This window comes from Xenopus laevis, chromosome 7L (genome assembly GCF_017654675.1).
Source record: "Xenopus laevis strain J_2021 chromosome 7L, Xenopus_laevis_v10.1, whole genome shotgun sequence".
Lineage (NCBI taxonomy): Eukaryota > Metazoa > Chordata > Amphibia > Anura > Pipidae > Xenopus > Xenopus laevis.
Window position 1 is genome coordinate 124,088,020 of NC_054383.1, and position 25,839 is coordinate 124,113,858.

The 25,839-nt window shown below is 40.6% G+C and overlaps 1 protein-coding gene across 5 annotated transcripts in view; it reads right to left on the reverse strand.

Moving 5' to 3' along the window:
- The window catches only part of LOC108695916 (liprin-alpha-3), a 115,231-nt gene continuing 89,392 nt past the window's right edge, over positions 1–25,839 (reverse strand). For 2 of the 5 annotated variants that reach the window (XM_041569656.1, XM_041569659.1), the window contains 17 exons: positions 25,269–25,416; positions 21,690–21,910; positions 21,391–21,613; positions 18,953–19,110; positions 16,919–17,076; positions 15,939–16,032; positions 12,633–12,714; positions 12,342–12,542; positions 12,050–12,112; positions 9,732–9,758; positions 8,401–8,576; positions 7,279–7,376; positions 5,780–5,955; positions 5,303–5,371; positions 4,854–5,025; positions 3,206–3,279; positions 1–3,052 (listed from right to left, as the gene is read on the reverse strand). In XM_041569656.1, the coding sequence (XP_041425590.1) occupies positions 3,221–3,279; positions 4,854–5,025; positions 5,303–5,371; positions 5,780–5,955; positions 7,279–7,376; positions 8,401–8,576; positions 9,732–9,758; positions 12,050–12,112; positions 12,342–12,542; positions 12,633–12,714; positions 15,939–16,032; positions 16,919–17,076; positions 18,953–19,110; positions 21,391–21,613; positions 21,690–21,910; positions 25,269–25,416 (2,125 nt within the window). In that variant the 3' untranslated portion in view covers positions 1–3,052; positions 3,206–3,220. The remainder of the gene's footprint in view (positions 3,053–3,205; positions 3,280–4,853; positions 5,026–5,302; positions 5,372–5,779; positions 5,956–7,278; positions 7,377–8,400; positions 8,577–9,731; positions 9,759–12,049; positions 12,113–12,341; positions 12,543–12,632; positions 12,715–15,938; positions 16,033–16,918; positions 17,077–18,952; positions 19,111–21,390; positions 21,614–21,689; positions 21,911–25,268; positions 25,417–25,839) is intronic. The other 3 variants (XM_041569660.1, XM_041569658.1, XM_041569657.1) reach the window with 2 other exon arrangements.

Consider the following 25,839-nt stretch of genomic DNA (forward strand, 5'->3'; position numbering starts at 1 on the left):
TAAAAAAAAACTATTTAATATTAACATTCCATGTACAAGAAACCCATACAACAACATGTACAAAGCATGTATATCCACATTTAAATTAAAATAAATACATTTGTATGGCTTTGCATCTGAGCTGATCAAATAGGATGCTGAGCGGGCATTCATTTGCTTTGCCAACTGATGCCAATGGAGGAGTCGGCAGCTCATATGAAGTGCTGGCATGGGGTGGGGGCACAAGCAGGGCATGGGGATAATGCGACTTTCCTCTTCCTCCCATAGTGAGAGGGAAAGACTTTCTAATATTTGGGTCTGCAAAGACCACATGCTTCAAAGACTGCTGAAATAAAAGCAGCAACACAAGTTTAAACAAGATGGGAGACTCTTTTGTCCCATGTGTCTTTCTATTGTAGATGCAGCCTGGAAAGCAAAAGCGTTGAGACACTACCCTTGTGAGAACTGCAGTCTGCAAGGAAAATCCATCTATTCATCTATTGAATAGAAGGGCTACAGGTGGCAATACCAATTATGGTAAACCTTCCTAGGGCATCACCAATGATGTAACAGCACCTCATCTACCTACAAACCAATGGCCTACAGAACCATATTGCTGGATATAGTTTCAATCAGAATCAATTCAGTACATCTATGGTCTTATCCAGTCCTTGCGATTGGGGAAGCAGTTGTATTGGCCCTATAACCCAGCCAATAGGTCAAAAGAGGCCAAAAAGCAGCCACAATCTGTCCATATGTGGCGTCCTTACATGGATTGTGTTGAGTCAGTTTCCACCCGGGCTAAGTCAGGAACAACAGCTTTGCATTGCACATTTCAGCCAAGCACACTTGATAAAGGGATGATATTTGGTGAGCCGAGAATTTATTGCAATAACCAGCCGGAAGGTGCAACAAGCTTGGAAACACACAGATTGAGGGTTCCCCAGTACATTTCACAGGTCAGCAAGGCACTTCCTAGCAATATTATATATATATCTTCTAGTCAACTCTCAGTTTGTTCATGTACTTGAGTATACAGTTATGTACCAGCCTCCTAATACTCTTCTTTATACTATAGACTTCAAGAAGCTATTTCAAGGATAACCATAAGGTTGCAAAACAAAAAGTGTCTAATGCTAAATTTTGATCTTGTGAGTTTCTTCTTTGTTAGTCACAGTTGTGTTCTACAATGCCCTCTAATCCCATAACACCAACCCTTTAAAATTCTTGATAAATGACTCTTACAGCAAAGACAAGCACGTGAATCTTCCACACGTTTTGGCACGGCCATGGCACACAAATTATACAGATTGGAAACTCAAAACTAAAACTGAAGCTTAATATTCAAGAACATCAGTGCTGTCAGTCAAGGGCACAGCTAAAGAAGAAGAGTTGTGAACCCGAAATATGGATGCCAACCCTACAGATATTTAAATAAAATGCCCAGAAGCCTGTCAGTGGGATGCTGGCAGTTTGAGTTCAATAGCTGCTGCCAAACTGCCTTTGGACATCCATTACATAAATATTTCAGAAACATGAAGAAGTATGTTTGAACTTAAGTCTGGCCAATGACAATGCCCAATTTGCCTGGCTATAAAACCAGACATGCCTCTAGGACTGGAGATTATAGCTGTAAAAGTCTCAGCTCTCAACATAGAGAAGTACAATGGGAGGGTGCTATTATTCTGATGTAAAGAACACATGTAAACAGAGACTGAGTCCACATTTTACCCAGCTGGGTACAGAAGCAGACTATTTTAATTACTATTTTGCATCCTAGAGGGCCCTACAGATAAAAAGAGAAAAAAAATTACTGAATTTAAGGCATTTATGCTCTTCCAAAGTGACCCAGCAGAGGTACTGCATACACTACTCATTTGGGGCATTTTTTTGCTCAGATTCTCGTAGCTGCAGGCCTCCAGAGTAAATGCAGTTTGGACTATATGGACCCTCTATAGAGAATGGCACAGAGAACGAGTGCTAGCTTTACACAACGAATTCTCACCATTGCAGACATTGAGCACTTACAAGCTATCATACAAGACGTAACACTCCGTGTAACTGACCCCCTTTTTTTCATCTGTAAACAAGAAACTATAAAACATCTGACCAAAAGCCCGATTGCGGGACGCTATAACCCTGCTTGGTTCTGATGAGTTTTTCCATCAATCTGCTTCACAAGTACCTCCTTAACCACAATGTTTTCATTGGCTGTGCGCTCATTGCTTTTTGCCTTGTGCCTTGCTGCTTAGACTGGCAGTGAACTGAATATAAAGAATAAATAATAATAAATAACAGTATTTGGTGGTAACATTATACCCCTGCCACCCCATTATGGCATTGAGGCTATAAGAAGCTTTCAAAGCATAGTATTCATTGACAAGGGACTTGGCTAAACAGAATGTTGTGCATCACTCATTTGGACAGCCCAGTCATCTGAAGAACGGCTTAAACAGATGATGTTACCAAGTGAAAGTCCCAACTCAACCAGGTTTATTCACTCAAGATGATATGGAACAGTGCATCTCCATTATCTTAAATCGACTCCAACGTCACATCCGCTGCAACACGGCTTTGTACGTTATCTTCAGTGAAAAATCTTTGAGGCCGTAGAGTGGCTGCCCTCTGTATAGCTCAAAAGCAACCCAAGCAGATTAAAGAAACATAAAAGTTGTTGAACACATGAAACTCATGGTTTTGGCCTTTAAATCCTCCCATGCTGAAAGGGTCTACAAAGTGTCGTCTCTTGTTGTGACAGTCCTGAAGAAGGTAAGCAATGAAGAGTAGATGGATGTTCCATTTGTGCTCAGCCTGTTCCTTATCTAGAACAAGTAGCATCCAGGGTTCATGTAGAAGGAGCCTTAAGCTGTAGGGCCTATTTGCAGAAATGTACATGGTTATACCCAACTTTCTCATTCCTCCAGCATCCCTACAACATAACAGCCAGCAGCATCCACAAATAGTGTCATTGTTGAGGGGAAAAAAAAGAAAATCTTATTGGTCGAGCTCCTCTGACGTAGTGATCATATGACAAAAAGTGCCCTCAGTGACCTTATTGCCCCAATGACGATACCTGAAGTGTTTGGGGAAAAATAAAGAGCCAATGAAATGCCAGATACCCTGTTATAGAGAACACAATATCTGCTAATGCCTCTTAAAGTCACAACTCAGAGTCAACTGTTTTGGCCCCCCCCCCCATCACACTTTATTACCATCCCGTACTTACCGTGTCAGCACAGCATTAACAGGAATAGGTTCTGACTGAGATATTGTCTGCACGTGGGCTGGTGGAAGTACTCCCTAAAATGGCAGAACATGAGATTTTTTTCAATATCATTGTTCAGTGAATATTGTCACACAATATCGTGATTATATAGCAGGATTGCTATACGCAGAAGAAGGGTTTACACTTCATTTATAAATGAAACACTCATAACACTCTTAAAGGGATACTGTCATGGGAAAAATTTTTTTTTCAAAATGAATCAGTTAATAGTGCTGCTCCAGCAGAATTCTGCACTGAAATCCATTTCTCAAAAGAGTAAACAGATTTTTTTATATTAAATTTTGAAATCTGACAAGGGGCTAGACATATTGTCAATTTCCCAGCTGCCCCAAGTCATGTGACTGGTACTCTGATAAACTTCAGTCACTCTTTACTGCTGTACTGCAAGTTGGAGTGATATCACCCCCTCCCTTTCCCCCCCAGGAGCCAAACAAAAGAACAATGTGAAGATAACCAGATAGCAGCTCCCGAACACAAGATAACAGCTGCCTGGTAGATCTAAGAACAACACTCAATAGTAAAAACCCATGTCCCACTGAGACACATTCAGTTACATTGAGAAGGAAAAACAGCAGCCTGCCAGAAAGCATTTCTCTCCTAAAGTGCAGGCACAAGTCACATGACCAGGGGCAGCTGGGAAATTGTCAAAATGTCTAGCCCCATGTCAGATTTCAAAATTTAAATATAAAAAAAATCTGTTTGCTCTTTTGAGAAATGGATTTCAGTGCAGAATTCTGCTGGAGTAGCACTATTAACTGATTCATTTTGAAAAAAACATGTTTTCCGATGACAGGATCCCTTTAATCCCTGGGCCAGTTGAAGACTGATTTAGAGAGTCTTTTTTTAATGTTCATCTTAATCAGGTAGAAGTTGAAATTATTTGAGCAAAATGTTGAATGTGAAGGGCACATATAATTTTTTTAGCCTCAACCGTATGCATAAAGAAGAACCACATCCATAAAGAAATGTTTTTCCAGTGGCGTAACTAGGTATTACAGGCCCCACAGAAAAAAAATTTTCAGGCACCCAAAATGTCTATTGGATGACTTGTTTTATTGAAATATCATATGAATTATGGCCTCATCGGCCCCTATACCTCCTGGGTCCCCCCTGCAGCCACAGGGTCTGCTGAGCGCATATCCCCTGCCCGCTTGTGATTTTAGAGCGATGTTCAATAACGTATTTACATTTTTAATACGTTGGTTTCCACGTGGTTGTCATCTCATCCGGTGGAGTCCGTCTCCAAGTTTTTGAATTCTCTGTAGTTACACCCCTGGTTTCATCTTTCAATTTCAATTAGATGGTGGATAAGGGTAAAAAGTGCCAGTACTTTTCTATCGCTCCCATGAGCATAAGAGGGTAGTGAGTGCATTGATTCAGTACCATGTGACCTGCCATATGTTTCTCTGAACTCTAATGACAAAGCAACATATGTGCAGCGTAACCCTGACTTCAGGACTTACAGGACAGGGGCCTTTTATCGTGAACATGGCTTGTTCAAAAATAGTAAGGCTTACATGCAAACTATGATGTTACGCACATTCTGTGCCAGTTTTCATGCTTGGAGAGTCTCCAGGCTGTTTCCTACCTTCAGACTGCATCTTGCGGAGCTGTACGCCAGGTGAGGCAATGGAGGAGACAGCTGCTGTGCGGAAGTTTGGCGGCAGCATTTCCGCTGAATCAGGACTGACTCCTCGCAGGTCTTTCTCGCGGAACATCTTCCTCCAGGAAGGAGAGCGACTGAAAGTCTTGGCACTGTCCTATAAAGAGACATCATTAGAGACAATGAGATGAAACAGGCTGGCAGTTAGAAAACAACGGCCTTTAGCCAATTTAAATAGACCTGTGACTCTTCAGTAGTTATAGCACAACTCAATGTGCTGACCTAGCAAACATGATCCAAAAACCTCCCAACATAATTGTCTGCCTTCAATAACAATGTATATGAAGAAACAAACTCTGTTCATATTTGTAGGCATTGTAAAAAGAGTTGAAAAAAAAATGAACCTGATCTCTCCCTGTTTCTATTGTGCTTACCTCGTCCAACCTCCGTTCTGTCCCCATAGAAATTAAACTGCTGAACTCCTTTTCCAGCACTTGTCGAGCCTAGAAACCAAACAACAAAGAACATTAGAACATTGAAGGGAGTTGACCTTGAAATTAACTTTTAGAGTGATCTATAGACAGTGCCGTCATTTTGGTTTAATTATTTCACTTTTTTTGTTCAGCAGCTAGGATATTTGGAATTACAGCAACTGATTGCTGGGGTTCCGCTTACGTTAGCAACCAGGTAGTGGTTTGAATGGGAGAGGGTCTGAATAGAAAGAGAAATAGTAAAAAGTAACAATAGAAATAGAATTGCACAGAGCAATGGTATTTTGGCTGCCATTTTCAAGGTTACACAACAAGTCCGGTTGCTTTAGGCTTACCACTAATAGATGAATAAAAACCCATAAACAAAAACTCAGACATTGCTTTAACTAAGTATTTTACAGTCAACCCTTCCCAGCTGACCTGTGTGTTTTGTGTTGGGATCTGTAGTAACAACGCCAGGTCATTAAAATCAAACGTATCGTCCAATGCTATGAGCGATCCGTGTACACCGCTTTCCTGTAGGTTATTGGCATATTCCTTCAGTCCAATGGCTTGCACCCAACACATGACTCGCTCGTTGGACCAAACCATGACATCTGCACAGGGGAAATAAGAAGCAGAGTATATAAGCGTGATATTGCGCATGTGATTATCTTATGAAGCACAATGTAACTTATGTTCTTCATTTCACTGCTTTTTTATGACACCTCTAAAAGCTGTTACATCCACGTATGAGTCTGTGAAAGTTCTAATTCTTCCAGGTCACATGGTAAATCTATTGTAATAAGTCAAATCAACTGGACTTGCTGGATTTTATTTTCCTTGAAGACGTTTCACTATTTATCCAACCATATATGTGAAAACCCAAGTTCGAACAGAGGCGAGGCGTGGGAGGGTGACATCTATTGTCTGCCACATACAATGCAGTTTTAGCAGCTCTACCTGGACAGTTTAATAACACCTCCAATCATGCTAATACAATTAATATCTTAACTCCATGAGCTCTCTGACCCCGTGCTGGTTTCACTAAACAGATTATGCTTATTGGATTAAGATGCTAGTGTATATAACCACAAACATTTTTGTACAGTTCATTCAGAATTGAGAAAGCCAGTCGGATGATTAGCGAAACTTCAAGAAAAAAGAAAAGAAAATGCAGCAAGTCCAGTTGATTTGACTTATTACGATAGATATCCACAAAAGTGATTTTAAAATAAATACCCCAATGTATTCAATACAAATAAATTCCCAGACCAGAGACTAAAAATTAGCGAGTAGCCGGTACACCAAATTAGTAAAGACTAGTGGTGAATTTATTCGGCAGGCATGGATTTTCGGTGAATTTCTGCGTTTCACCAGCCGCAAATGTATTCGTGAATCGGCGGCAAAAAGTTGCTGTGGAAAAAAACTGTTGTGAGTTAAAATTGTCGAGCGTCAACATTTTTCGCCCATTGACTTTAATGCATTTGGACAAAAGTGTTGCACATAAATAAATAGTCGCTTGTATCAAAATTTCCGCGTGTCAAAATTATTGCGTTTTCGCAATGCGTTTCGCGAATTTTTTGCTGTTTCGTGAATTTTTACAGAGTTTTGCAAATTTTTCGGCGAAGCAAAGCAGGACAGATTCGCCTATCACTAGTAAAAACTCTTGGATGACAGAGATAGATAGATAGACAGACAGATAATAGATAGATGAATGATAGATAAATAGACTGATCGATAGACACATGATAGATAGACTGATAGATAAATAAATAGACTGATATATATATAGATGGATGGATAGATAGATAGATATATTGAAGGGGAACTGTGTATGTTCATACCCAACAGAAGCAAAGCAGCCAAAATAAAGGTGGGTCTATACGGCTGATTGGCTTTACTGTCTGTAGAAGTCAATTGACTGTCCCAACACTTACCTTTCAATTGGTTCTGACTCTCCTCTCTCCTCCTCTCCAGCTCCTTCCTGTCGTAGTTCAGTCTCTTTAGGCACATTATACCATAGTGGAGGCTAACTCTGAAATGAAAAACACACACAGAATGAAGACTATGAACAGAATAAATGAACCAACTGCCCAAAACAAAAGACAAAACCACACCAAACAACTGGATGGTGGTGTAGGGACCCATAGAGTTAACAATGCCTCTATGGCTTTAAGTCCCTAACTTCTTTTTCCCTAGTTACTGGGAAAAGCTCACGTATCTAGTTTAAGTACTTTCATATCCAATACTATGGGCCAGGAGGAGCTGTGACCACATCCTGTCACACTCTGGTATAGTGAGTGAGAAGAGGTGGATCTTCCTCTTTGGCTGCTGGATGCTGATCCGCTGGGTGTGCGTAGGGGAGCCTGGGTACAGCAAGGCCCAGAAAGCCATGTGCCTAGAGGGACCGGGTCCTCTAGTGTCTAAGTCAGGGAGCAGGGAACCCCGTGAATGAGGTTAGATAAACAGGGTTAGTTCTGTAGACTCTCTAGGAGATTAAAGTAGAGAGGACAGATAGTAAGAGCAGTTGGAGCTCCATCGAGGATTGTGGTAGGGAGTAGCTTCCCAAGGCTTTTGAATTGCCTAGAGTGAAGGGGTCACAGTGGATAGGGTGTCAGGATTAGAAAGGCATTCTCCCTGACCACTCCACAGGGTGGGAGCCGGACCACTCTGCAGAAGAAAATGGATGTACTACCTGACTACCTTGCCTGATGGGAGTCACTGTCTCTGCTGTGTGCTGTAAACTGTTTCAGCCTACTTTGTGGCACTATGTATGCCTTGTACCTCTGTAAGTAAACCCTGGGCTCATTTGTCTTGTACAAATAAACAGTTATTTGTTTGGTTTATCACAAGAATCTCCTGGCGCCCATTATTTCTATTTGGTGTAGCAAAGTAGCATGAGAGTTGTAGTTAAACTGCTCCACCTGGGAAATCTTCCATGTAGTATAGACCCTACCCTGAAGTGTTTTGAGTTGCTCCCACAACTAGCTGGACAGTAACCCCTTTTTTGGCCTGCCTAGTCAGATTAGCGTTACAGTGGGATCATGCTATTTTCATACCTGTGAAAACTGTCCACCATTTTGAGCTGTCCTCGCAGTTCCTTCTTGTTTAAGTGATCCAACATTCTCGCATCAACCAAAGATTCCATGAAGTAGCTGCGGTACTGGGGCAAACCCAAACTTGGCAGCCAGTCGTTGCCCACCCATTCATGGTTCATGTCACCATAGGCTAGAATCTGATAAAGAAAGGGCACAAAAACGCATTAGTAGAGATACATTTCCTACATCCACATTGTGAAGCCCAGGGAACCAAAATATTTTCCCATCATGAAAAGATCTATCCAATAAGATATAAAATGCTTATGTTTATCTCTACCTAATCATTTCTGCTGAAGTCACATATTAAAGGGGGGGGGGGGGTGCATAAAGGGATACTGTCATTGGAAAACATGTTTTTTTTTTTTTAAAACACATCAGTTAATAGTGCTACTACAGCAGAATTCTGCACTGAAATCCATTTCTCAAAAGAGCAAACAGATTTTTTTTAATTCAATTTTGAAATCTGACATGGGGCTAGACATTTTGTCAATTTCCCAGCTGCCCCTGGTCATGTGACTTGTGCCTGCACTTTAGGAGAGAAATGCTTTCTGGCAGGCTGCTGTTTTTCCTTCTCAATGTAACTGAATGTGTCTCAGTGGGACATGGGTTTTTACTATTGAGTGTTGTTCTTAGATCTACCAGGCAGCTGTTATCTTGTGTTAGGGAGCTGTTATCTGGCTTGATAAAGGGCTGGAATAGCCCGAAACGTCGCTCTGCTAATGGCATGAATAAATAATCATTGATTCACATATCGGAGTGCTGCTGGAATTATTGCTTTACAGGGAGCTGCTACCTTCCCATTGTTCTTTTGTTTGGCTGCTGGGGGGGGAGGGAGGGGGTGATATCACTCCAACTTGCAGTACAGCAGTAAAGAGTGATTGAAGTTAATCAGAGCACAAGTCACACGACTTGGGGCAGCTGGGAAATTGACAATATGTCTAGCCCCATGTCAGATTTCAAAATTGAATATAAAACAATCTGTTTGCTCTTTTGAGAAATGGATTTCAGTGCAGAACGCTGCTGGAGCAGCACTAATAACTGATTCATTTTGAAAAGAAAAATTTTCCCATGACAGTATCCCTTTAAGGTGATTTTAAAAAGTGAAATGAAATAGCCAGACTTATGCCCCAAGAAGAAACACCTGATTGACCCATTAAACTGACTGGCACACTGGTCAGAGGTTGAGCCAAATAACACCAACCAATACACCAACCTAAACAATACACCACCTAAACTATTTTCTCATGGCGGTTGTCCTAATAATTTAAAGGTGCCCCTGGTGATAAGCCTACCTGTTCCCAGCTGATTTCCTTAGTCTCCTGGCAGTGGTTAAATTAAGAAGGATAAAGAAGAAAGGTTCAGAGATGAGCGGTTAGTAGCATGAGCAGAAAATTACAGGAACAGAAGCAGGACAAGCAAAGGAAAACTAATTCAAGACACATTGAGAAATCCCAGGAAAGAAAATAAAGGTACTTAAAGGACAAGTAACACCAACCAATTAATTGATATACAGGTATGGGACCTGTTATCCAGAATGCTTGAGACCTGAGGGTTTCTGGATAACGGATATTTCCGTAATTTGAATATTCATATCTTAAGTCTACTAGAAAATCATGTAAATATTAGATAACAAATAGACTGGTTTTGCTTCCAAAAAAAATTAATTATATCTTAGTTGGGAACAGGGCCGGACTGGGAGTAAAAAGCAGCCCGGGCAAAAAAAATGCAGCCCACATGTAAACACACAATGGTTTGGTACTCATTCACACATATATTGGGGTAAAACTGCAACAATTATGTGCATAAAGAGCTGCCTTTCTCGCTTAACGGTACTTAATGTAAAATATTACAGTTATTAACAAACTATTATTATTACATTATAGTACAGTAACATATTTTTTACTGGCACCACACAAATCTAATGTGTCCTTATTAACCATTTTGTTGATTTGCCATATTGATAAGGATTCAATAGTTTACCATTACAGTATGGGGTACATTGCTACTTATAATATGCTAGTGAAAAAACAACTCACCCACTTTCTACTCTTCTACACTTTCCTATGGGATTTTCAGAAATGTATTTATCAATGAGTCAAAGTTACACATTTTGCTCTAAAGGCATTTAATTGTAAGCTATGATTATGAGTATCGTAGCACAGAACACATAAGGTTTGTTGTAGTAAAGTCTACTTTTTGTTTACTGGCCTGGTGTGGGTTTATTGTGAGTGCTACCCCATCCAGATTTATGGTTGCCACCTGGCCGGTATTTTACCGGCCTAGTCGGTAAAACACCCGCCAAGGCCGGTAATACAAATTTACTGGCAATGTAGCTGCCGGTAAATCTGTAATATCCCTAACTGAAGCACTTGGTCTGCCCCAATCTGCAGAAAATCTACCTTTTCTTTGGCGCCTGGTCAGTTGCACGACACCCCCTTTTGCAATCACTACCCGACACTAAACAATCATTTATATACCTATGTCCAGTCTGGTTCTCATGGGCTTTGGTCTGGCCCAACACTATGTTAGAATGTTTAAATACATTTAAACATAACAAATACCCCCCCCATGTTTCACTTACACTTTTTTTTTACCAGGGATCAATTAGATTATAGGGTCTTTAATTAGGGTCTATGCAGAAGCCAGGAGGGCTTCATGTACATATCCAAGATATTTGTTTTTGCTACAAGATGGGAAAAACGTGATCCCCAAATTCTACTGAATACCGACACACAGGTATCAATAAACATAATTTCCCTTGTTATCTGGACTTTAGCTATACACACACCAGCTACTTTCCCCCTGGGCAGAACACAGAGCAGCACTACTCCCTGAACAAAACAAATGCTAAAAAAAAAGTTATTTGAATCCCAGATGCCCATTAATAGTAACTTTCCCCCTGGGCAGAACACAGAGCAGCACTACTCCCTGAACAAAACAAATGCTAAAAAAGGGAGGTGAAACAGACCTTTCTCAGCCATGCTGTCTCCTGTACTTCTCCTAATAATCAGCTCTCTGCTGGCAGGCTGCAAACAGCAGACCGTTTCTAATTGATGCTCACTCTGCAATCCACTGATCATGTCTGCTGTCTGCAGCCTGCAGACTTGCCAGCAGAGAGCGGATTATTAGGAGAAATACAACAGGAGACAGCGCGGCTGCAGAGAGGTCTGTTTTACTGCTCCACACAGTCAGGGAAAAGGGCAGGGAAGGGGACTTGCAGACAGAGCGGCCCACTAAGTAAGAAACAGAGCGGCCCCTCGGGCAATTGCCCGTATGGGCACATGGTCAGTCCGGGCCTGGTTGGGAACAAGTACAAGCTACTGTTTTATTATTTCAGAGAATTTTTAAAAATTTGGATAATACGGAGTCTATGAGAGATGGCCTTTCTGTAATTTCTTTCTTTCTGGATAATGGATCCCATACCCGTACCAGTTATTCCTTCATACTTCAAAATGTTCTGTCTGCAGAGCCACAGTTTGGCTTTTATTGTAACATACTTGCGTATCCACTTTTTAATTGCAAACTTCAAAGCGTCTCCACATTAGCAACTTATACTTCACACCAATTGACATTATTCCATTAAAAAAACCATGAAAAGTCATCTACGTACTGGTTTAGTGGTTGCTGCCAGGGTCTCCATCTCTTCATGGGTCATCCACACATTACCTGTCGACTGGACAGAAAACATGATAGAATAAGGATCAAGATAAAGCACAAAACACAAATAACACCGGCCAGTAAACAATACTGAACTGGACCTGACAATCTGTGGCCAATGACTGTTGCCAAGGATATTACAGCAACAACAGCTGAAAGTCGCCGTGGAATAGACAAAGCATGGTATAACATGCCATTAGCTGCTTCTTTCCTACATGTGATGCAGAAGAGTTGTGAGTGCTCACCGTACGTGAGGTGGCTGGTGCAGAAGGACTTGTGAGTGACACCATCTCCTGGATAGCAAGGCGCAGTTTCAGTCGATGGAGGGGGTTGCTGATGCCAATCTCCCGCTGGATTTCTGTGTCAGAAAGGTTGGCCATAATAGCTCCACTTTTCACATTAGCACGGCAAGCTGCTACATACCAGGCTGGCATTCCTACCCACAGCTGAGAGAGAAGATGGCAAAGAACAAGCTTAGTGACTTTTAATAGTACTGAAGTAAGAAAGGACTAACTCAAGAAAACATGACTTCTCACCTCCAGCCATGAAACCACAGTGGGACCATCCCAGGCAGCAAAAGGGAGTCCCTGCCGGCAGGCTTCTTCTAGCAGTTCATGCCTGTAAGACAAACATAAGAAACACCATCAGGGCAGTGTCAACTGGGATGCCTGGGGCCCACCAGAAAACCTTAAACTGAGGGCCCACTTTCCAAACTATTATACACCCTCTCCTCACTCAACCTCTTTATTCTCCTAGTCTCTTTTCTCTACATACTATTCTCTATTCTTTCGTTATTATGCCTCTTTGTTCCCATAAAGAAATAGGCAATGACCATGAAATAGACCAAATGGAACAAGAGGTCTACTGACACCTGGGAGTTTTCCTGGTCTCCCGCTGGGCCAGTCCGACACTGCATCGGGGGCAGGGGTCAAACCACCTGATTTTAGAACCTTCCTAAATTCCAAAATTAGTGCCTTGCACTTATCACTTCACGGTGCCAGTTGCCAGTAGCAATACAAGTGGCTGAGCTCTAGTGACTGAAAAAGATTAACTTGTAACGATGGTTCCCATGATGGTTCCCATAAGCTTGAAAGAATACTGTGGCACCATAACTGTGTCCTTTATTATTAATTACAGGCATCATCAGAGTGGCAAAAGGTATGGGACCGGTTATTCAGAATGCTTGGGACCTGGGGCTTTCTGGATAATGGATCTTTCCGTAATATACGGAAGGTCTGGTCGAAAAACCTGTAAACATTAAATAAATCCAATAGGCTGGTTTTGCTTCCAATAAGGATTAATTATATCTTAGTTGGGATCAAGTACAAGTCAGTTTCATTGGTACAGAGAAAAAGGAAATCATTTAAAAAATTTGGATTATTTGGATAAAATGGAGTCTATGGGAGATGACCTTCCGTAATTCGGAGGTTTATGGATAACGGATCCCATACCCGTATCTTAAAGAGTCAACAACCGTAAAGTACAAGTTATACTTGATGTAGCGTTCTCTAGATAAACATGTATTATGATAGCCGAAGAGGCTCGGTGTTGTTCAGCTGCAGAACTGACGATCAATTAAGCTCTTCTGGCACTTGGCTTTCTCACAACAAGTTATGAAAAAGGGAAGAAAAGATGGAATGACTAGTGCTGTTGTGACTCACTGCTGCAATTCACACCTGTGCACTGAAGCATATATTTCAGGCACGATGCGTCTTTTTTAGAAAACACAAGACCTGTTTGATATTCACAGGAGAAGTGTCATTTGAAATTAACGGTTTCCATACTGGTCAGTCTAGGACAAATGGGGTGCTTGTTGCTTGGACCACATGTAGTGAAGCACTTTATACCTCTGTCCCAGATGCAGGCTGGTACATGAAAAATTACATGAAAAGCAACTCTGTAATCACCATCAGCCTGGACCTCACTGCCAAACCAATGGTCCCTTAGGGCCGGGGTCCACAACCACTGGGCTGCTGCCCGGGACAGTCCTGAACTGGGCCGCCGAGCCTAGCCCGCAACTAATGCCGCCGCACCTGAATTGAACGCGCGATTGCCGCTGACCACGACCCCTCCCCCGGTCCGTGCAAAAAAAAATGTCATTGACACCGGTCCCTGGGCAAAAAAAGGTTGGAGGCCGCTGCCTTAGGGGCTTGAGTCAATAGCTGCAACTGATGTGCACCAAGTCAATTGGGCGTTAAAAGACAACTATACCCCCAAATACTGTAAGTTTCTATAAAATATATGGCAAAAAACAGCTCATTTGTAAAACACTGCTTCATGCAAATAAACCATTTTCATAATAATGTACTTTTTAGCAGTATGTAATCAAAATAGAAAATTGCTATTTTTTAAAAAATAATGGCAGCCCCATGGGATTGTGTGATTCACGGTGCACACAAACAGACCAAACATGTTAGGTCATATGAGCCAATTAACAGACAAAGTTCTGTCTTTTGCTTCCACACTTCTTCCTGTTAGGGCAGAGACACACGCTCAGATTATGGGTAATTAGTCACCCGGCGACAAATCTCCTCTTCTTCGGGGTGACTAATGTCCCCAAACTGCCTTCCCGCCAGTTAGAATGTAAATTGCCGGCGGGATGGCACTCGGAGCGCTTAGTTTTCCCCTAGTGAGGCAACTTCGAGTGACTTTGGAAAACGAAGCGCTCCAAATCACATCCAGCCGAAGATTTAGATTCTAGCCGGCGGGAAGGCAGGGGAAGCAGTTCGGGGAAATTAGTCGCCCCGAAGAAGAGGAGATTTGTTGCCGGGTGACTAATTTCCCCGAATCTGAGCATGTGTCTCTGCCCTTACAGTTAGAGCTGCAGTATTTCTGGTCAGGTGATCTCTGAGGCAGCACACAGACCTTCACAAAATGGTGGCTGAAGGCAAGAGATGTAAAAAGGCAATATTTACTTAAACATATATTCCAGTTTGGTAAGATTCTTTAATATGCCACTGAATTTGATATAAACTCTTAATTAATTGTGGGGTTATAGTTTTCCTTTAAGGTCATTGTTGATGCCATGTGCTGAAAGTGATGCCAATCAAACCCAGTGAAAAGGGAAAATGTGTGCTGCAACATGAGTAAATATTGACCTTTTACATCTCTTGCCTTGAACCCCAATTTCATGATGGTCTGTGTGCTGCCTCAGAGATCACCTGACCAGAAATACTACAACTCTAATGGTAGGCCTCCACGAGCGATTTTGTCGCGATCCGACGCGCTGCGACAAAACGCATGCGAATTGTTGCATGCGACAAAAATAAGGTAAGAGATAGAATTGTCGCATGGTGTCGCAGCATTGATCCGACGCGACAGGACTGTCGGATGCAGACGCTGCGCGCTGCGACAAAATCGTTCGTGGAGTCCTACCCTTTCTGTAACAGGAAGAAGTATGGAAGCAAAATACAGAACTCTATCTGTTAATTGGCTCATGTGACCTAACATGTATAGTTGTTTTGGTTTGTTTGGGTGCACCGTGAATCTTACGATCCCAGGGGACGGCCCTTATTTTTTAAAATGGCAATTTTCTATTTATGATTACTCAATGGCACATACTACTAAAAAAAGTATATTGTTATAAAAATGGTTTATTTACATGAAGCAGGGTTTTACATATGAGCTGTTTATGGAAATATATCTTTATAGAGACCTACATTGTTTGAGGGGTATAGTTTTCCTTTAAAGCACAGAAAAGCGTGTAGACTGTGCTGCAATCCAATATGAGTTTTCTTCTCTTACAAAGATGCTCAATTACCTTTTAAGTTTCCCTTCCACTATTTCCCCATACAGAATGATTCAAACATTTCTGTTATTTGTACACAGCAAATTGCACTTACTTCTTCTTGTTCCTGCGATCTTTATCCACAGGTCCACCCAACTTGGACAGACCCATAGGGTCGGCTGGAGAGGTCTCCTCTGAGGGGGTTCCAGCTGACGGGAAGCAAGGAAAAGAATTTAATTCAGTTTCCCGAAGGAAAAACACAACCTGCTTAGAGCAGGAGTTTATCGTCCTTTTAGTTTCAATGAATTAGTAAAATATATGGAAGGAGTTGATATTATGTGCAGAATGTCCCTTCTCTGTATATTTTTCCTTTAAAGGATAAGTAAACCTTAAATATAAGTGAATGTAAAATTGATGAGGATGCTATTCTAAGATATTAAAGGGTTTTATGTACTGTTAACATCAATACATTTTGTTACAACAGCGCCACCTGCTGGTCATTTTCCAACCAGTCTGACCACCAAGTAGTCAAGAAAGTTGCCGGGAGAAAAAAAGAGACTGCTCTAATGCTCTACTGGTTAGGAAAAAAAAAATTAGAAACCTTTCTCAAATATTTCCTAACCAGAAAAACATCAGAGCAGCCTCTTTCTTTCTCCTGACAACCTCATTGACTACTTGGTGGTCAGACTGACCAGAAAATGACCAACAGGTGACACTGTTGTAACAAAATTAATTTATGTGAACAGTACATGTATCCTTTAATATCATGGAATTAAAAAAAAGAATAATGAATGTACATTGCAAAAAAACTTAGAATAGCACCCTCATCAATTTTATATTCACTTATTTTTAAGCATATGAATGGGAGCTGCTTAATTCTATGATGTATTTTCCATAGACATCAGTTTAACAGCAACAGTTAAGGAAGGAACAACCAACCAGCAGTCCCTAAACTATGGTGAATACCACCAATGAGGTGGTGATATTAATTTGCATATGAAGAATACAAGACAAGCAATGAGGCAATCTGCAAGTCATGATGTAAAATCCTGATATACTCAAGAATTTTCTGTGCTCAGTTGTATGTGTGCTCACCAGCGGAAGAGGATTCGCGGCCCATCTGTCCCATTCGTCCTTTTTCCTTTTTGCCAAACAGACGTCCAATGGAGGACTTGATGCTCTTCTTTTTAGCAGCCTTGTGTAGGGAGTCTTGGCTGGTACTGTTTGTCCCTCCCAGACCATCTGCTGCCAAGCTGAGAGAAACAGGAAAATGTGCTTGCTGCAGTGCACAAATGCATACAAACATAGGTCTTCTATGTACTAGCACCAGAATTTGGCATCAATGACCACAGCCTTATAGCTAGGCAATGCACCAAGCTGCTTTATTGTCAGAGATAATGACTAATTATGGCATGTTGGTACGTGGAGAAGATAAGTTAGACTCAAAGGAGAAGGAAAGCTCCCAAAGCTTTTTATTGCCAACAGATTAGCCACAACTATAACACCAGGCCCGGACTGGCAATCTGTGGGTTCTGCTGCTGCTATAAGGTGCCAAAGAAAGTCACTTGGGCCTCTGTGTACCTGAAATGCCAGGGCCTATTTTAGTTCTAAGTCCGGACCTGTATAACACTATATTTATTCTGCAGATTGCTTCACCATACCTGAGTAAACAGCTCTAGAAGCTCTCTGGGGCCGATTCACAAAAGGTCGATATTCCTTAAAAGACCAGTAACACTAATTTCACTAAGTTCAATATCCACTCTACCCTTTTCCACCTGCAGATCCATCTCTCAGAAATGGTACTATGATTAATGCTTATTGAGAAAAATACCATTATAAAACACAGCTTCCAGATGTACTCTGTCTTTCTCAAAAGGCGGCTGCAAGATCCGAGGTGCGTTACTCGACATCTCCTCCTTGCCAGCCTTCTAAACCGGAAATTCGTTTTCGCTGTGGGCAGTGTAACTTCTTTGGCGTCATTTGATCTTGCAGTCGCCTTTTGGGAAAGACAGAGTCATACCTCCCAAATGTCCCTTTTTCGGAGGGACAGTCCCTCTTTTGACAGCTCAACCCGCAGTCCCTCATTTGTACTGGAAAGTCCCTCTTTTCTCTGCACTGAACAGCCAGAAAAAGAAACAAAGTTTCTCACTTAGTTGGCTTTTAGCAGAGAGCCCAGAACAGCTAACAGGTGCAAATAAGATACTTTGTAACAATTTTGAGACACAAAAACACAGTTTAGATAAGGAGAAATATTTTCAAACTTTCATAACCTGCCAAATTTTGTAAAACAAACATGGTAATTAGGAGGTGTGGCCACAGAAAGGGGTGTGGTCAACAAATTGCTGCGCTACGTGCGGAAAAAAATTTTTTGTCCCTCTTTTTACTTCCAAAATGTTGGGAGGTATGCAGAGTACATCTGGAAGCTGTGTTTTATAATGGTATTTTTTTTATTAAGCATTATTCATAGTACCATTTCTGTGAGTTTTGTGCGTTGTTTAAGACGCATTATTTAAGGAATGATTCATCAAAGTATTTTCACATGCGTTAATAGACATATCGAGAGCGTTAATTTTACATTTCTGCACAGCGGTATTTTAATCGCATTGCGATATTTTTTTATAAATTAGAATTAATCCTAACGCATTGTTCACTAACATCTTTTAAGCGATAAAAGCATAAAATAGTGCGATAATTACTGTGAAATTGAACACCTCCCAGGAGTAGTCGTTACTAAACAACATCAGATGGATTAATGGAGGAAGATGTAGTGAGATGCTCTATGGCAGCAATTAAAGACCTTTATGAGGAACTGGAGACTTAGCTACAGCCACTAACACATTTTCATGATAACTTGGGCAGATCCAGAAGGCACTGCATTCTATTAAGTTTCTCAGGGAAAGAAATGACTAGAATACTGTAAAACGAGACTTCTACTCTGCCAGTGGCATCCCGAAAGTCTTAGGTGCTATAGATTGCACTAATAACGTGTGACAATATCATATGCCTTAAAATATCGCACAAAAAAACGCATGCTATAAAATACCGCACACAATTCAGCTAAAATGAACTTTAAAATATCACGTTTTATCATGTATCCATGACAAAAACGTGCGTTTGGCTTTCCTATACCTGACCCGTTGATCTCTTCCATCCTCCAGTGAGCTGGCTTGGAGAGATAGAGCCTGTGTCATCCTTTCCAACCTCACAGCCCGTGGAGTAAGTGGAGCGGAGGTCTCACACTGCATCGAAGCCTTTTCATCGCGGCTCTCCTCTTTCGGAACATGATTCTGCCAAAAAGAAAAACATGGCAAAATATCCTTCAGTCTTTTGCGCTTATTTACTGTAGAGTGTAGGCCTAATCTCACCTTAGGGGCCTTCTTAAAGGGATCCTGTTATCGGAAAACATGTTTTTTTCCAAAATGAATCAGTTAATAGTGCTACTCCAGCAGAATTCTGCACTGAAATCCATTTCTCAAAAGAGCAAACAGATTTTTTTATATTTAATTTTGAAATCTGACATGGGGCTAGACATTTTGTCATGTGACTTGTGCCTGCACTTTAGGAGAGAAATGCTTTCTGGCAGGCTGCTGTTTTTCCTTCTCAATGTAACTGAATGTGTCTCAGTGAGACATGGGTTTTTACTATTGAGTGTTGTTCTTAGATCTACCAGGCAGCTGTTATCTTGTGTTAGGGAGCTGTTATCTGGTTACCTTCCCATTGTTCTTTTGTTTAGCTGCTGGGGGGGAAAAGGGAGGGGGGTGATATCACTCCAACTTGCAGTACAGCAGTAAAGAGTGATTGAAGTTTATCAGAGCACAAGTCACATGACTTGGGGCAGCTGGGAAATTGACAATATGTCTAGCCCCATCTCAGATTTCAAAATTGAATATAAAAAAATCTGTTTGCTCTTTTGAGAAATGGATTTCAGTGCAGAATTCTGCTGGAGCAGCACTATTAACTGATACATTTTGAAAAAAAATGTTTTTCCCATGACAGTATCCCTTTAACATATCTACTCTGACCCTGTCCTTGCCTTAGCTTTGCAAATCTCTACCCCTTAATACTGCCTCTATAATTTCACTATTGCTTTTGTTATTATTCTTTATTTATATAGTGCCAACATGTACCAGAATGCTTTACAGAGATTATACATAATTTAAATCAGTCATTGCCCCAGTGAAGCTTTGCGTCTGCATGAATATATACTGTTTTTAAATGTGAATGCACTGAAATAGCTTGTTCTTTTTGTTGTGTTTGTGGATGAAAATAAATCGCTGCAAATCCTGGCACATTACATAGAATGTATTACATGCATTTCATCCTTATGAACACTAGAGGGGCAAATCTTGAGGTCTGATTCTGACACAGCAAGAGCTTTTGGGCAAATATATGCAGTAGTGCTACATTAAAAAAGAAAGCAACTTAACAAGGGATCAGTTATCACAGTAAAATTCCACTTTGGTCGGTACTATCCAAGAATTAGATATTGCCAATTGAATTGCAAAAGAATAATTGAGAACTTTTGCTGCTCTCTCTCTCTCTCTCTCTCTCTCTCTCTCTCTCTCTCTCTCTCTCTCTCTCTAAATATATATATATCTACAGTATGTATATATAAAATAAGCACAATCTATGACCTTCCTATAGCCGAATTGAAGTGAACCTGTATTACCAGAGCCCCTTCTTTTCTAACTTTGGCCCTGATTAATGCCTGACCAATCAAATCTGATCACTTGATGATTCTCATTGGCAGATGTAAAGCACTAGAAAATACAAAAGTAATATTGGCTATGGTTCCCTCTAACCTCTGTTGAGATGCACTTGCATTGAGGCCACTGGGTATCTTCGCCACCCCCACAGCCAGTAAAAACGAATAGTGTTTTTTTTTTTACTGAAGCTGTTTGCTTATTGCCATTAAAGGGATACTGTCATGGGAAAAAATTTTTTTTCCAAAATGCATCTGTTAATAATGCTGCTCCAGCAGAATTCTGCAATGAAATCCATTTCTCAAAAGAGCAAACAGATTTTTTATATTTAATTTTGAAATCAGACATGGGGCTAGACTAGGGTTGCCACCTTTTCTGTGAAAAAAATACCGGCCTTCCTATATATTAATCTTTTTTCCCTATTAATAACATTGGGTTCAACCATCGTTTTTACCGGCCAGGCTGGTAAAATACCGGCCAGGTGACAACCATAGGCTAGTAGTGTTGCCACCTGGCTGGTAATTTACTGGCCTGGCCGGTAAAAATGATGGCTGATCCCAATGTTATTAATAGGGAAAAAAGTTAAATATAAGAAAAGGTGGCAACCCTATAGGCTAGACATATTGTCAGTTTCCCAGCTGCCCCCAGACATGTGACTTGTGCTTGACTTCAGTCACTCTTTACTGCTGTACTGCAAGTTGGAGTGATATTACCCCCTGCCCCCCCCCAACATCCTAACAACAGAACAATGGGAAGGTAAGCCATACTTTAAACTCTGTCTAGGACACCGATAGTTCTACCTACAGCAATAAGCCACAAATGATAACCCTGGTTTCAGTAAAGTCTGCACTGAAAGGAACTTACAAATTTGTCTCCTTCTCTGGCAGGGCTGTGTGGGTTGATGCGTGGGGTGGAATGGCCGCTGCTAGGTGGTGAAGGACTGGCTAGAGTTGATGTGGTGACAGAGGTGGGGATGGAAGTGGCAGACCGATAACGTCCCAGAGATCCATCCAAAGTGCCGCTGGTCACTCGACTTTCTATTTCCTCAGCCCTCAACTCTGTGGTCTCCTTTTCCTCTTGGATTAACCTGTTAGGAGAATAGAGTGTAAACAAAGAAAGACATGGAGCAAGGCCAGGCTGCAATGCAAGGCGAGTATCCTTACTTTATTTCTTTGTTAATGGCTTCAAGCTGCTCTTGTAACATGATTGCAAGCGTCTGTACATCTGTCTGACCACTGGGAGACAGCAGGTCCGCTGAGCTAAAGATAGTGTCTCTGTCATCTTCATCAGAGCCATCCAAATCACCTTCAAAGGCCTGAGCCACATTGGCCAACACATTGGCCTGCTGTGCACGCTCCCACTCCTGCTCATCCAGCGTTTGAGTCTGAAATAGAACATAGAGAAGAAAGAGAGGGGGAGAGTTAAACAAATAAGCACTAGGATTCAGTGCAGGTCTCAGTTCATGACAATGCAGCGGCCACTTTAACTGTAGAATACAATTGGCAACAAAAGAGAATGACAGGGGCTACAAATCAAACACCGAAATAATAAGATCAAAAGAGGCATGAGACATTTATGATACTACTGCAAATGGAACTAAGTCTTAAAGGAGAACTAAACCCTAAAAATGAATATGGCTAAAAATTTTATATTTTACATAGTGAACTTATTGCACGAGGCTAAAGTTTCAGCTTGTCAATAGCAGCAATGATCCAGGACTTCAAACTTGTCACAGGGGGTCACCATCTTGGAAAGTGTCTGTGACACTCACATGCTCAGTGGGCTCTGATTGGCTGTTGAGAAGCTAAGCTTAGGGCTCGTCACTAATTATCCAGCAGAAAATGAGCTTCCCCTGTAATATAAGCTGATGCTACAGGGCTGATTGTTAAATTCTGATGCTAATTGCACTGGTTTCTGTGCTGCCATGTAGTAATTATCTGTATTAATGACTAATCAGCCTTATATTGTGACATTTCTATTCTATGTGTACTGTATATTGTGAGTGGGTCCCTAAGCTCAGTAAGTGACAGCAGCACAGAGCATGTGCAGTGAATCAGCAGAAAAGAAGATGGGGAGCTACTGGGGCATCTTTGGAGACACAAATCTTTACTGCTAAAGGGCTGTGGTTGCCATGGGCTGGTACAGAAGCCCAAAACACAATGTACAACATTTTTAGTTACTTCTTTAGTTAGGCTTTAGTTCTCCTTTAACAGGACAAATAATGGTGCAGTACGTAGAAAAGTTTGCAGTGTACCCCAAAAAGTGCACATGATCTGGTGCCTCATTGACAAGAATTTGGCTCAAAATGACAAAGAGCCCAATATGCAAAAATAATTCAACCAATGTTTAGTTAGTATAGTAGTTAACATATTTCCTGTCAAATAACACAAGTGTCCTAAGCTTAATATGCTGATTTATATAATGTCAGAGGACAAAGATGTCTAGGAGAAGCAACATCAACCTCTGCGTCATACACTCATGGGGTTATTTACTAAACTCCGGACAGGCTTTTTGGGGCAAAACTCAAATTTTTTGGGGTTTTTTTTAGCTCAATTTTTTGGAGATTTATATAATGTCAGAGGAAAAAGATGTCTAAGAGAGGCAACATCAACCTCTGTGTCACACACACATGGGGTTATTTACTAAACTCCGGTCAGGCTTTTTGAGGCAAAAATCGATTTTTTTGGGGTTTTTTAAACTCAGTTTTTTGAGGATTTATTAAAACCCCATGTAGAATAAAGCCTAAATTCGAAAATCTCCCATCTCAGACCTGTCGAGGTTGTATATAAGTCAATGGCAGAGGTCCCTATCCTATTTTGAAGTTTCTGTGGTTTGCACTGGAATTACCCAGCAAATCCAACCTTTTCAGGCAAAAATCCGCCTTTTTGGGAAAAAGCCAGAAAAAAATCAAGCGATTCAGGAAATTAACCGATTAAATCAAGTTTTTTTTTTAATAACAAATAAGGTGAAATCGGGTATTAGAGTTTGGTTGTTGTTTTTTAAATTTAAAAATTTAGATAAATTCGGATTTTAGTAAGTAACCCTCCTCGTGTGTCTTACATTATTTTATGCAGCTCCTTTCGCTAACGAAGCACCTGGTAAGTACATATAAGAAGATAGACAAAGGTACTTACATGAGATGGAATCCAGGAGGAAAGCAACAAAAGAAAATAACTATTTTAGTCGGGTAGAGGAGACTGATTTAGCTCTTTGAATTGAATTTACAGATCCTCTTCATATGTTATCATACACTTTTATAAACAATGTCAATTTGGTGAAGAAACTGTCTAATCTTATATTGGCAGCCCAGCCACACCTTTTCACCCTGTTATTCCATACAAAACAATACCACACGTTTATTTATTTTGTTTAAAAAAAATTCCCTGGTGTCTGTCTGTGAATGATAAAAAAAAAAATCACCCCAACCTCTCTAATATTCTATATAACTGTAAAGCTCTCAGTATAAATACAGCTTACAGGGGTCCCTGTATTGTTGTATTTAACATCAAAGTTTCCATTGATTACTGTTACCATCTAACATAGATCCCTTTGTTATTGTATCCAACAATCACATCTCGTGTTACTTTATCTGATCATCATTGCTGCCTGTCCTCATTTAACCAACCCTCACAGTCCCTATGTTATTGTATCCAACACAGCTCCCTTTATTATTCTATACAAACATCTCAGGGCCAGTGTTTTTGTATCTACCCATCAGAATCCAAATGTTTTTGTATGCAGCAGTCACAGCTGCCTGTATTAAAGGGTAACTGTTATTGATACAAACATGCTTAATAAATATTATTATCACCAATTGATATTATTATTTTGTACTTATGGTTTTTGAGATAAAAAAACCTGTTTATTAATGTAGTTCCTCTACCTAAAATGTCTTTCCTTCAGTAAAAAAAAACTCCATGGTTCCATAAAATGCCTTGACTATAAGAAAATATCCCACAACAGACAGGTCACTGTACCCACATGTCCCTTCATCACACTGAAATATGAGACTTTCTAAATACAATCAATTAAATATTCTGCATCGTTTCTGAAATAATCAAGTTTATCTTCACTATTCCACTCTCAGCATCTGTTTCTCTTCATTCTGTCTTTATGCAGCAGTTGGGTGTCAGATGAATGATCCAATATATCTTATAGGGGGGCTTCCATTCCTAGCAGATGTTTTAGAGCTCACTCAAATAACTGATTCCAGTACAAACAAAATCTAACAAAATAACTGACTTTTGCACAAATCCTGCATGTAGAGAGACATGATGTCTGGTGATTTTAATAGAGTGAGCTCTAATACATCTTCTAGGCAAAAGGAGTCCCCCTATAAGATATATTGGATCTAACTGTCAATGATTATCTGACACCCAACTCCTGCATGAAGAGAGAATGAGGAGAAACAGATGCTGAGAGAGGGATAGTGAAGATGAACTTGATTATTTCAGAAACAGTACCGAATATTTAATTGATTGTATTTAGAAAGTTTCTTATTTCAGAATAATGAAGCTTATACTAAATTGTCATTTTCACGTTAGTTCCACTTTAAACTGTGTTAGCCTATCATATGAGTTGAGTTGGAGCCAGCACCCATACAATTAAATTATGCTACCACCGTGCAGACCCACACGATAAACAAACTATAATTTTACGTGTCACTCTCCTATTGACTGGCTTACTAAAATAAGCGCACCACAATTCTTCCAAGGTTCCACACTCTGTTCTCGGCACTATACCTTTGATGGATCGTCCTTCATGGCTGCCCAGCGCCCTTTTTTTGGCCGCCTGATGACTGCCGTGCCACTGTAGGGATCAACATGGCTGCCCATGGGAAGTGTTGGTGCCTGTGAGTATCTTAACTCCAGGGCACTTCCTGGGAGAGATCTGCAAGAAATGTAGAGAAGAGAAAGATGTTATCAGATAATGTGGCTGTTAGAAAGTAAATACTGTACAATACAGTCTGGATTATGAATGCAAACAATGCACGATTCCTTAACAATGAATCCCTACAATAAATGATCCTATAAATTCTTCATCTGAATTTGTCTTCCCATCTCTCCTTTCTAGAACTTGTTTACTATTCCATCACTCTTACTTTAACCAGAATTTTACCAATTTCCTAATTTCTCCCTTTATTTCTTCTCTAGAACTTGATCAGTCTCATTATCACTCTTCTGATCTCTCCTAGTACAACACTCTTTAAAATGTCACCTCATCTTTGCCTCTCTATAAGTTAATCACTCTCCCTTCATCTCCGCTAGTATAACAATCTCTACAACTTAACCACTCTCTTCATCTCACACTCTC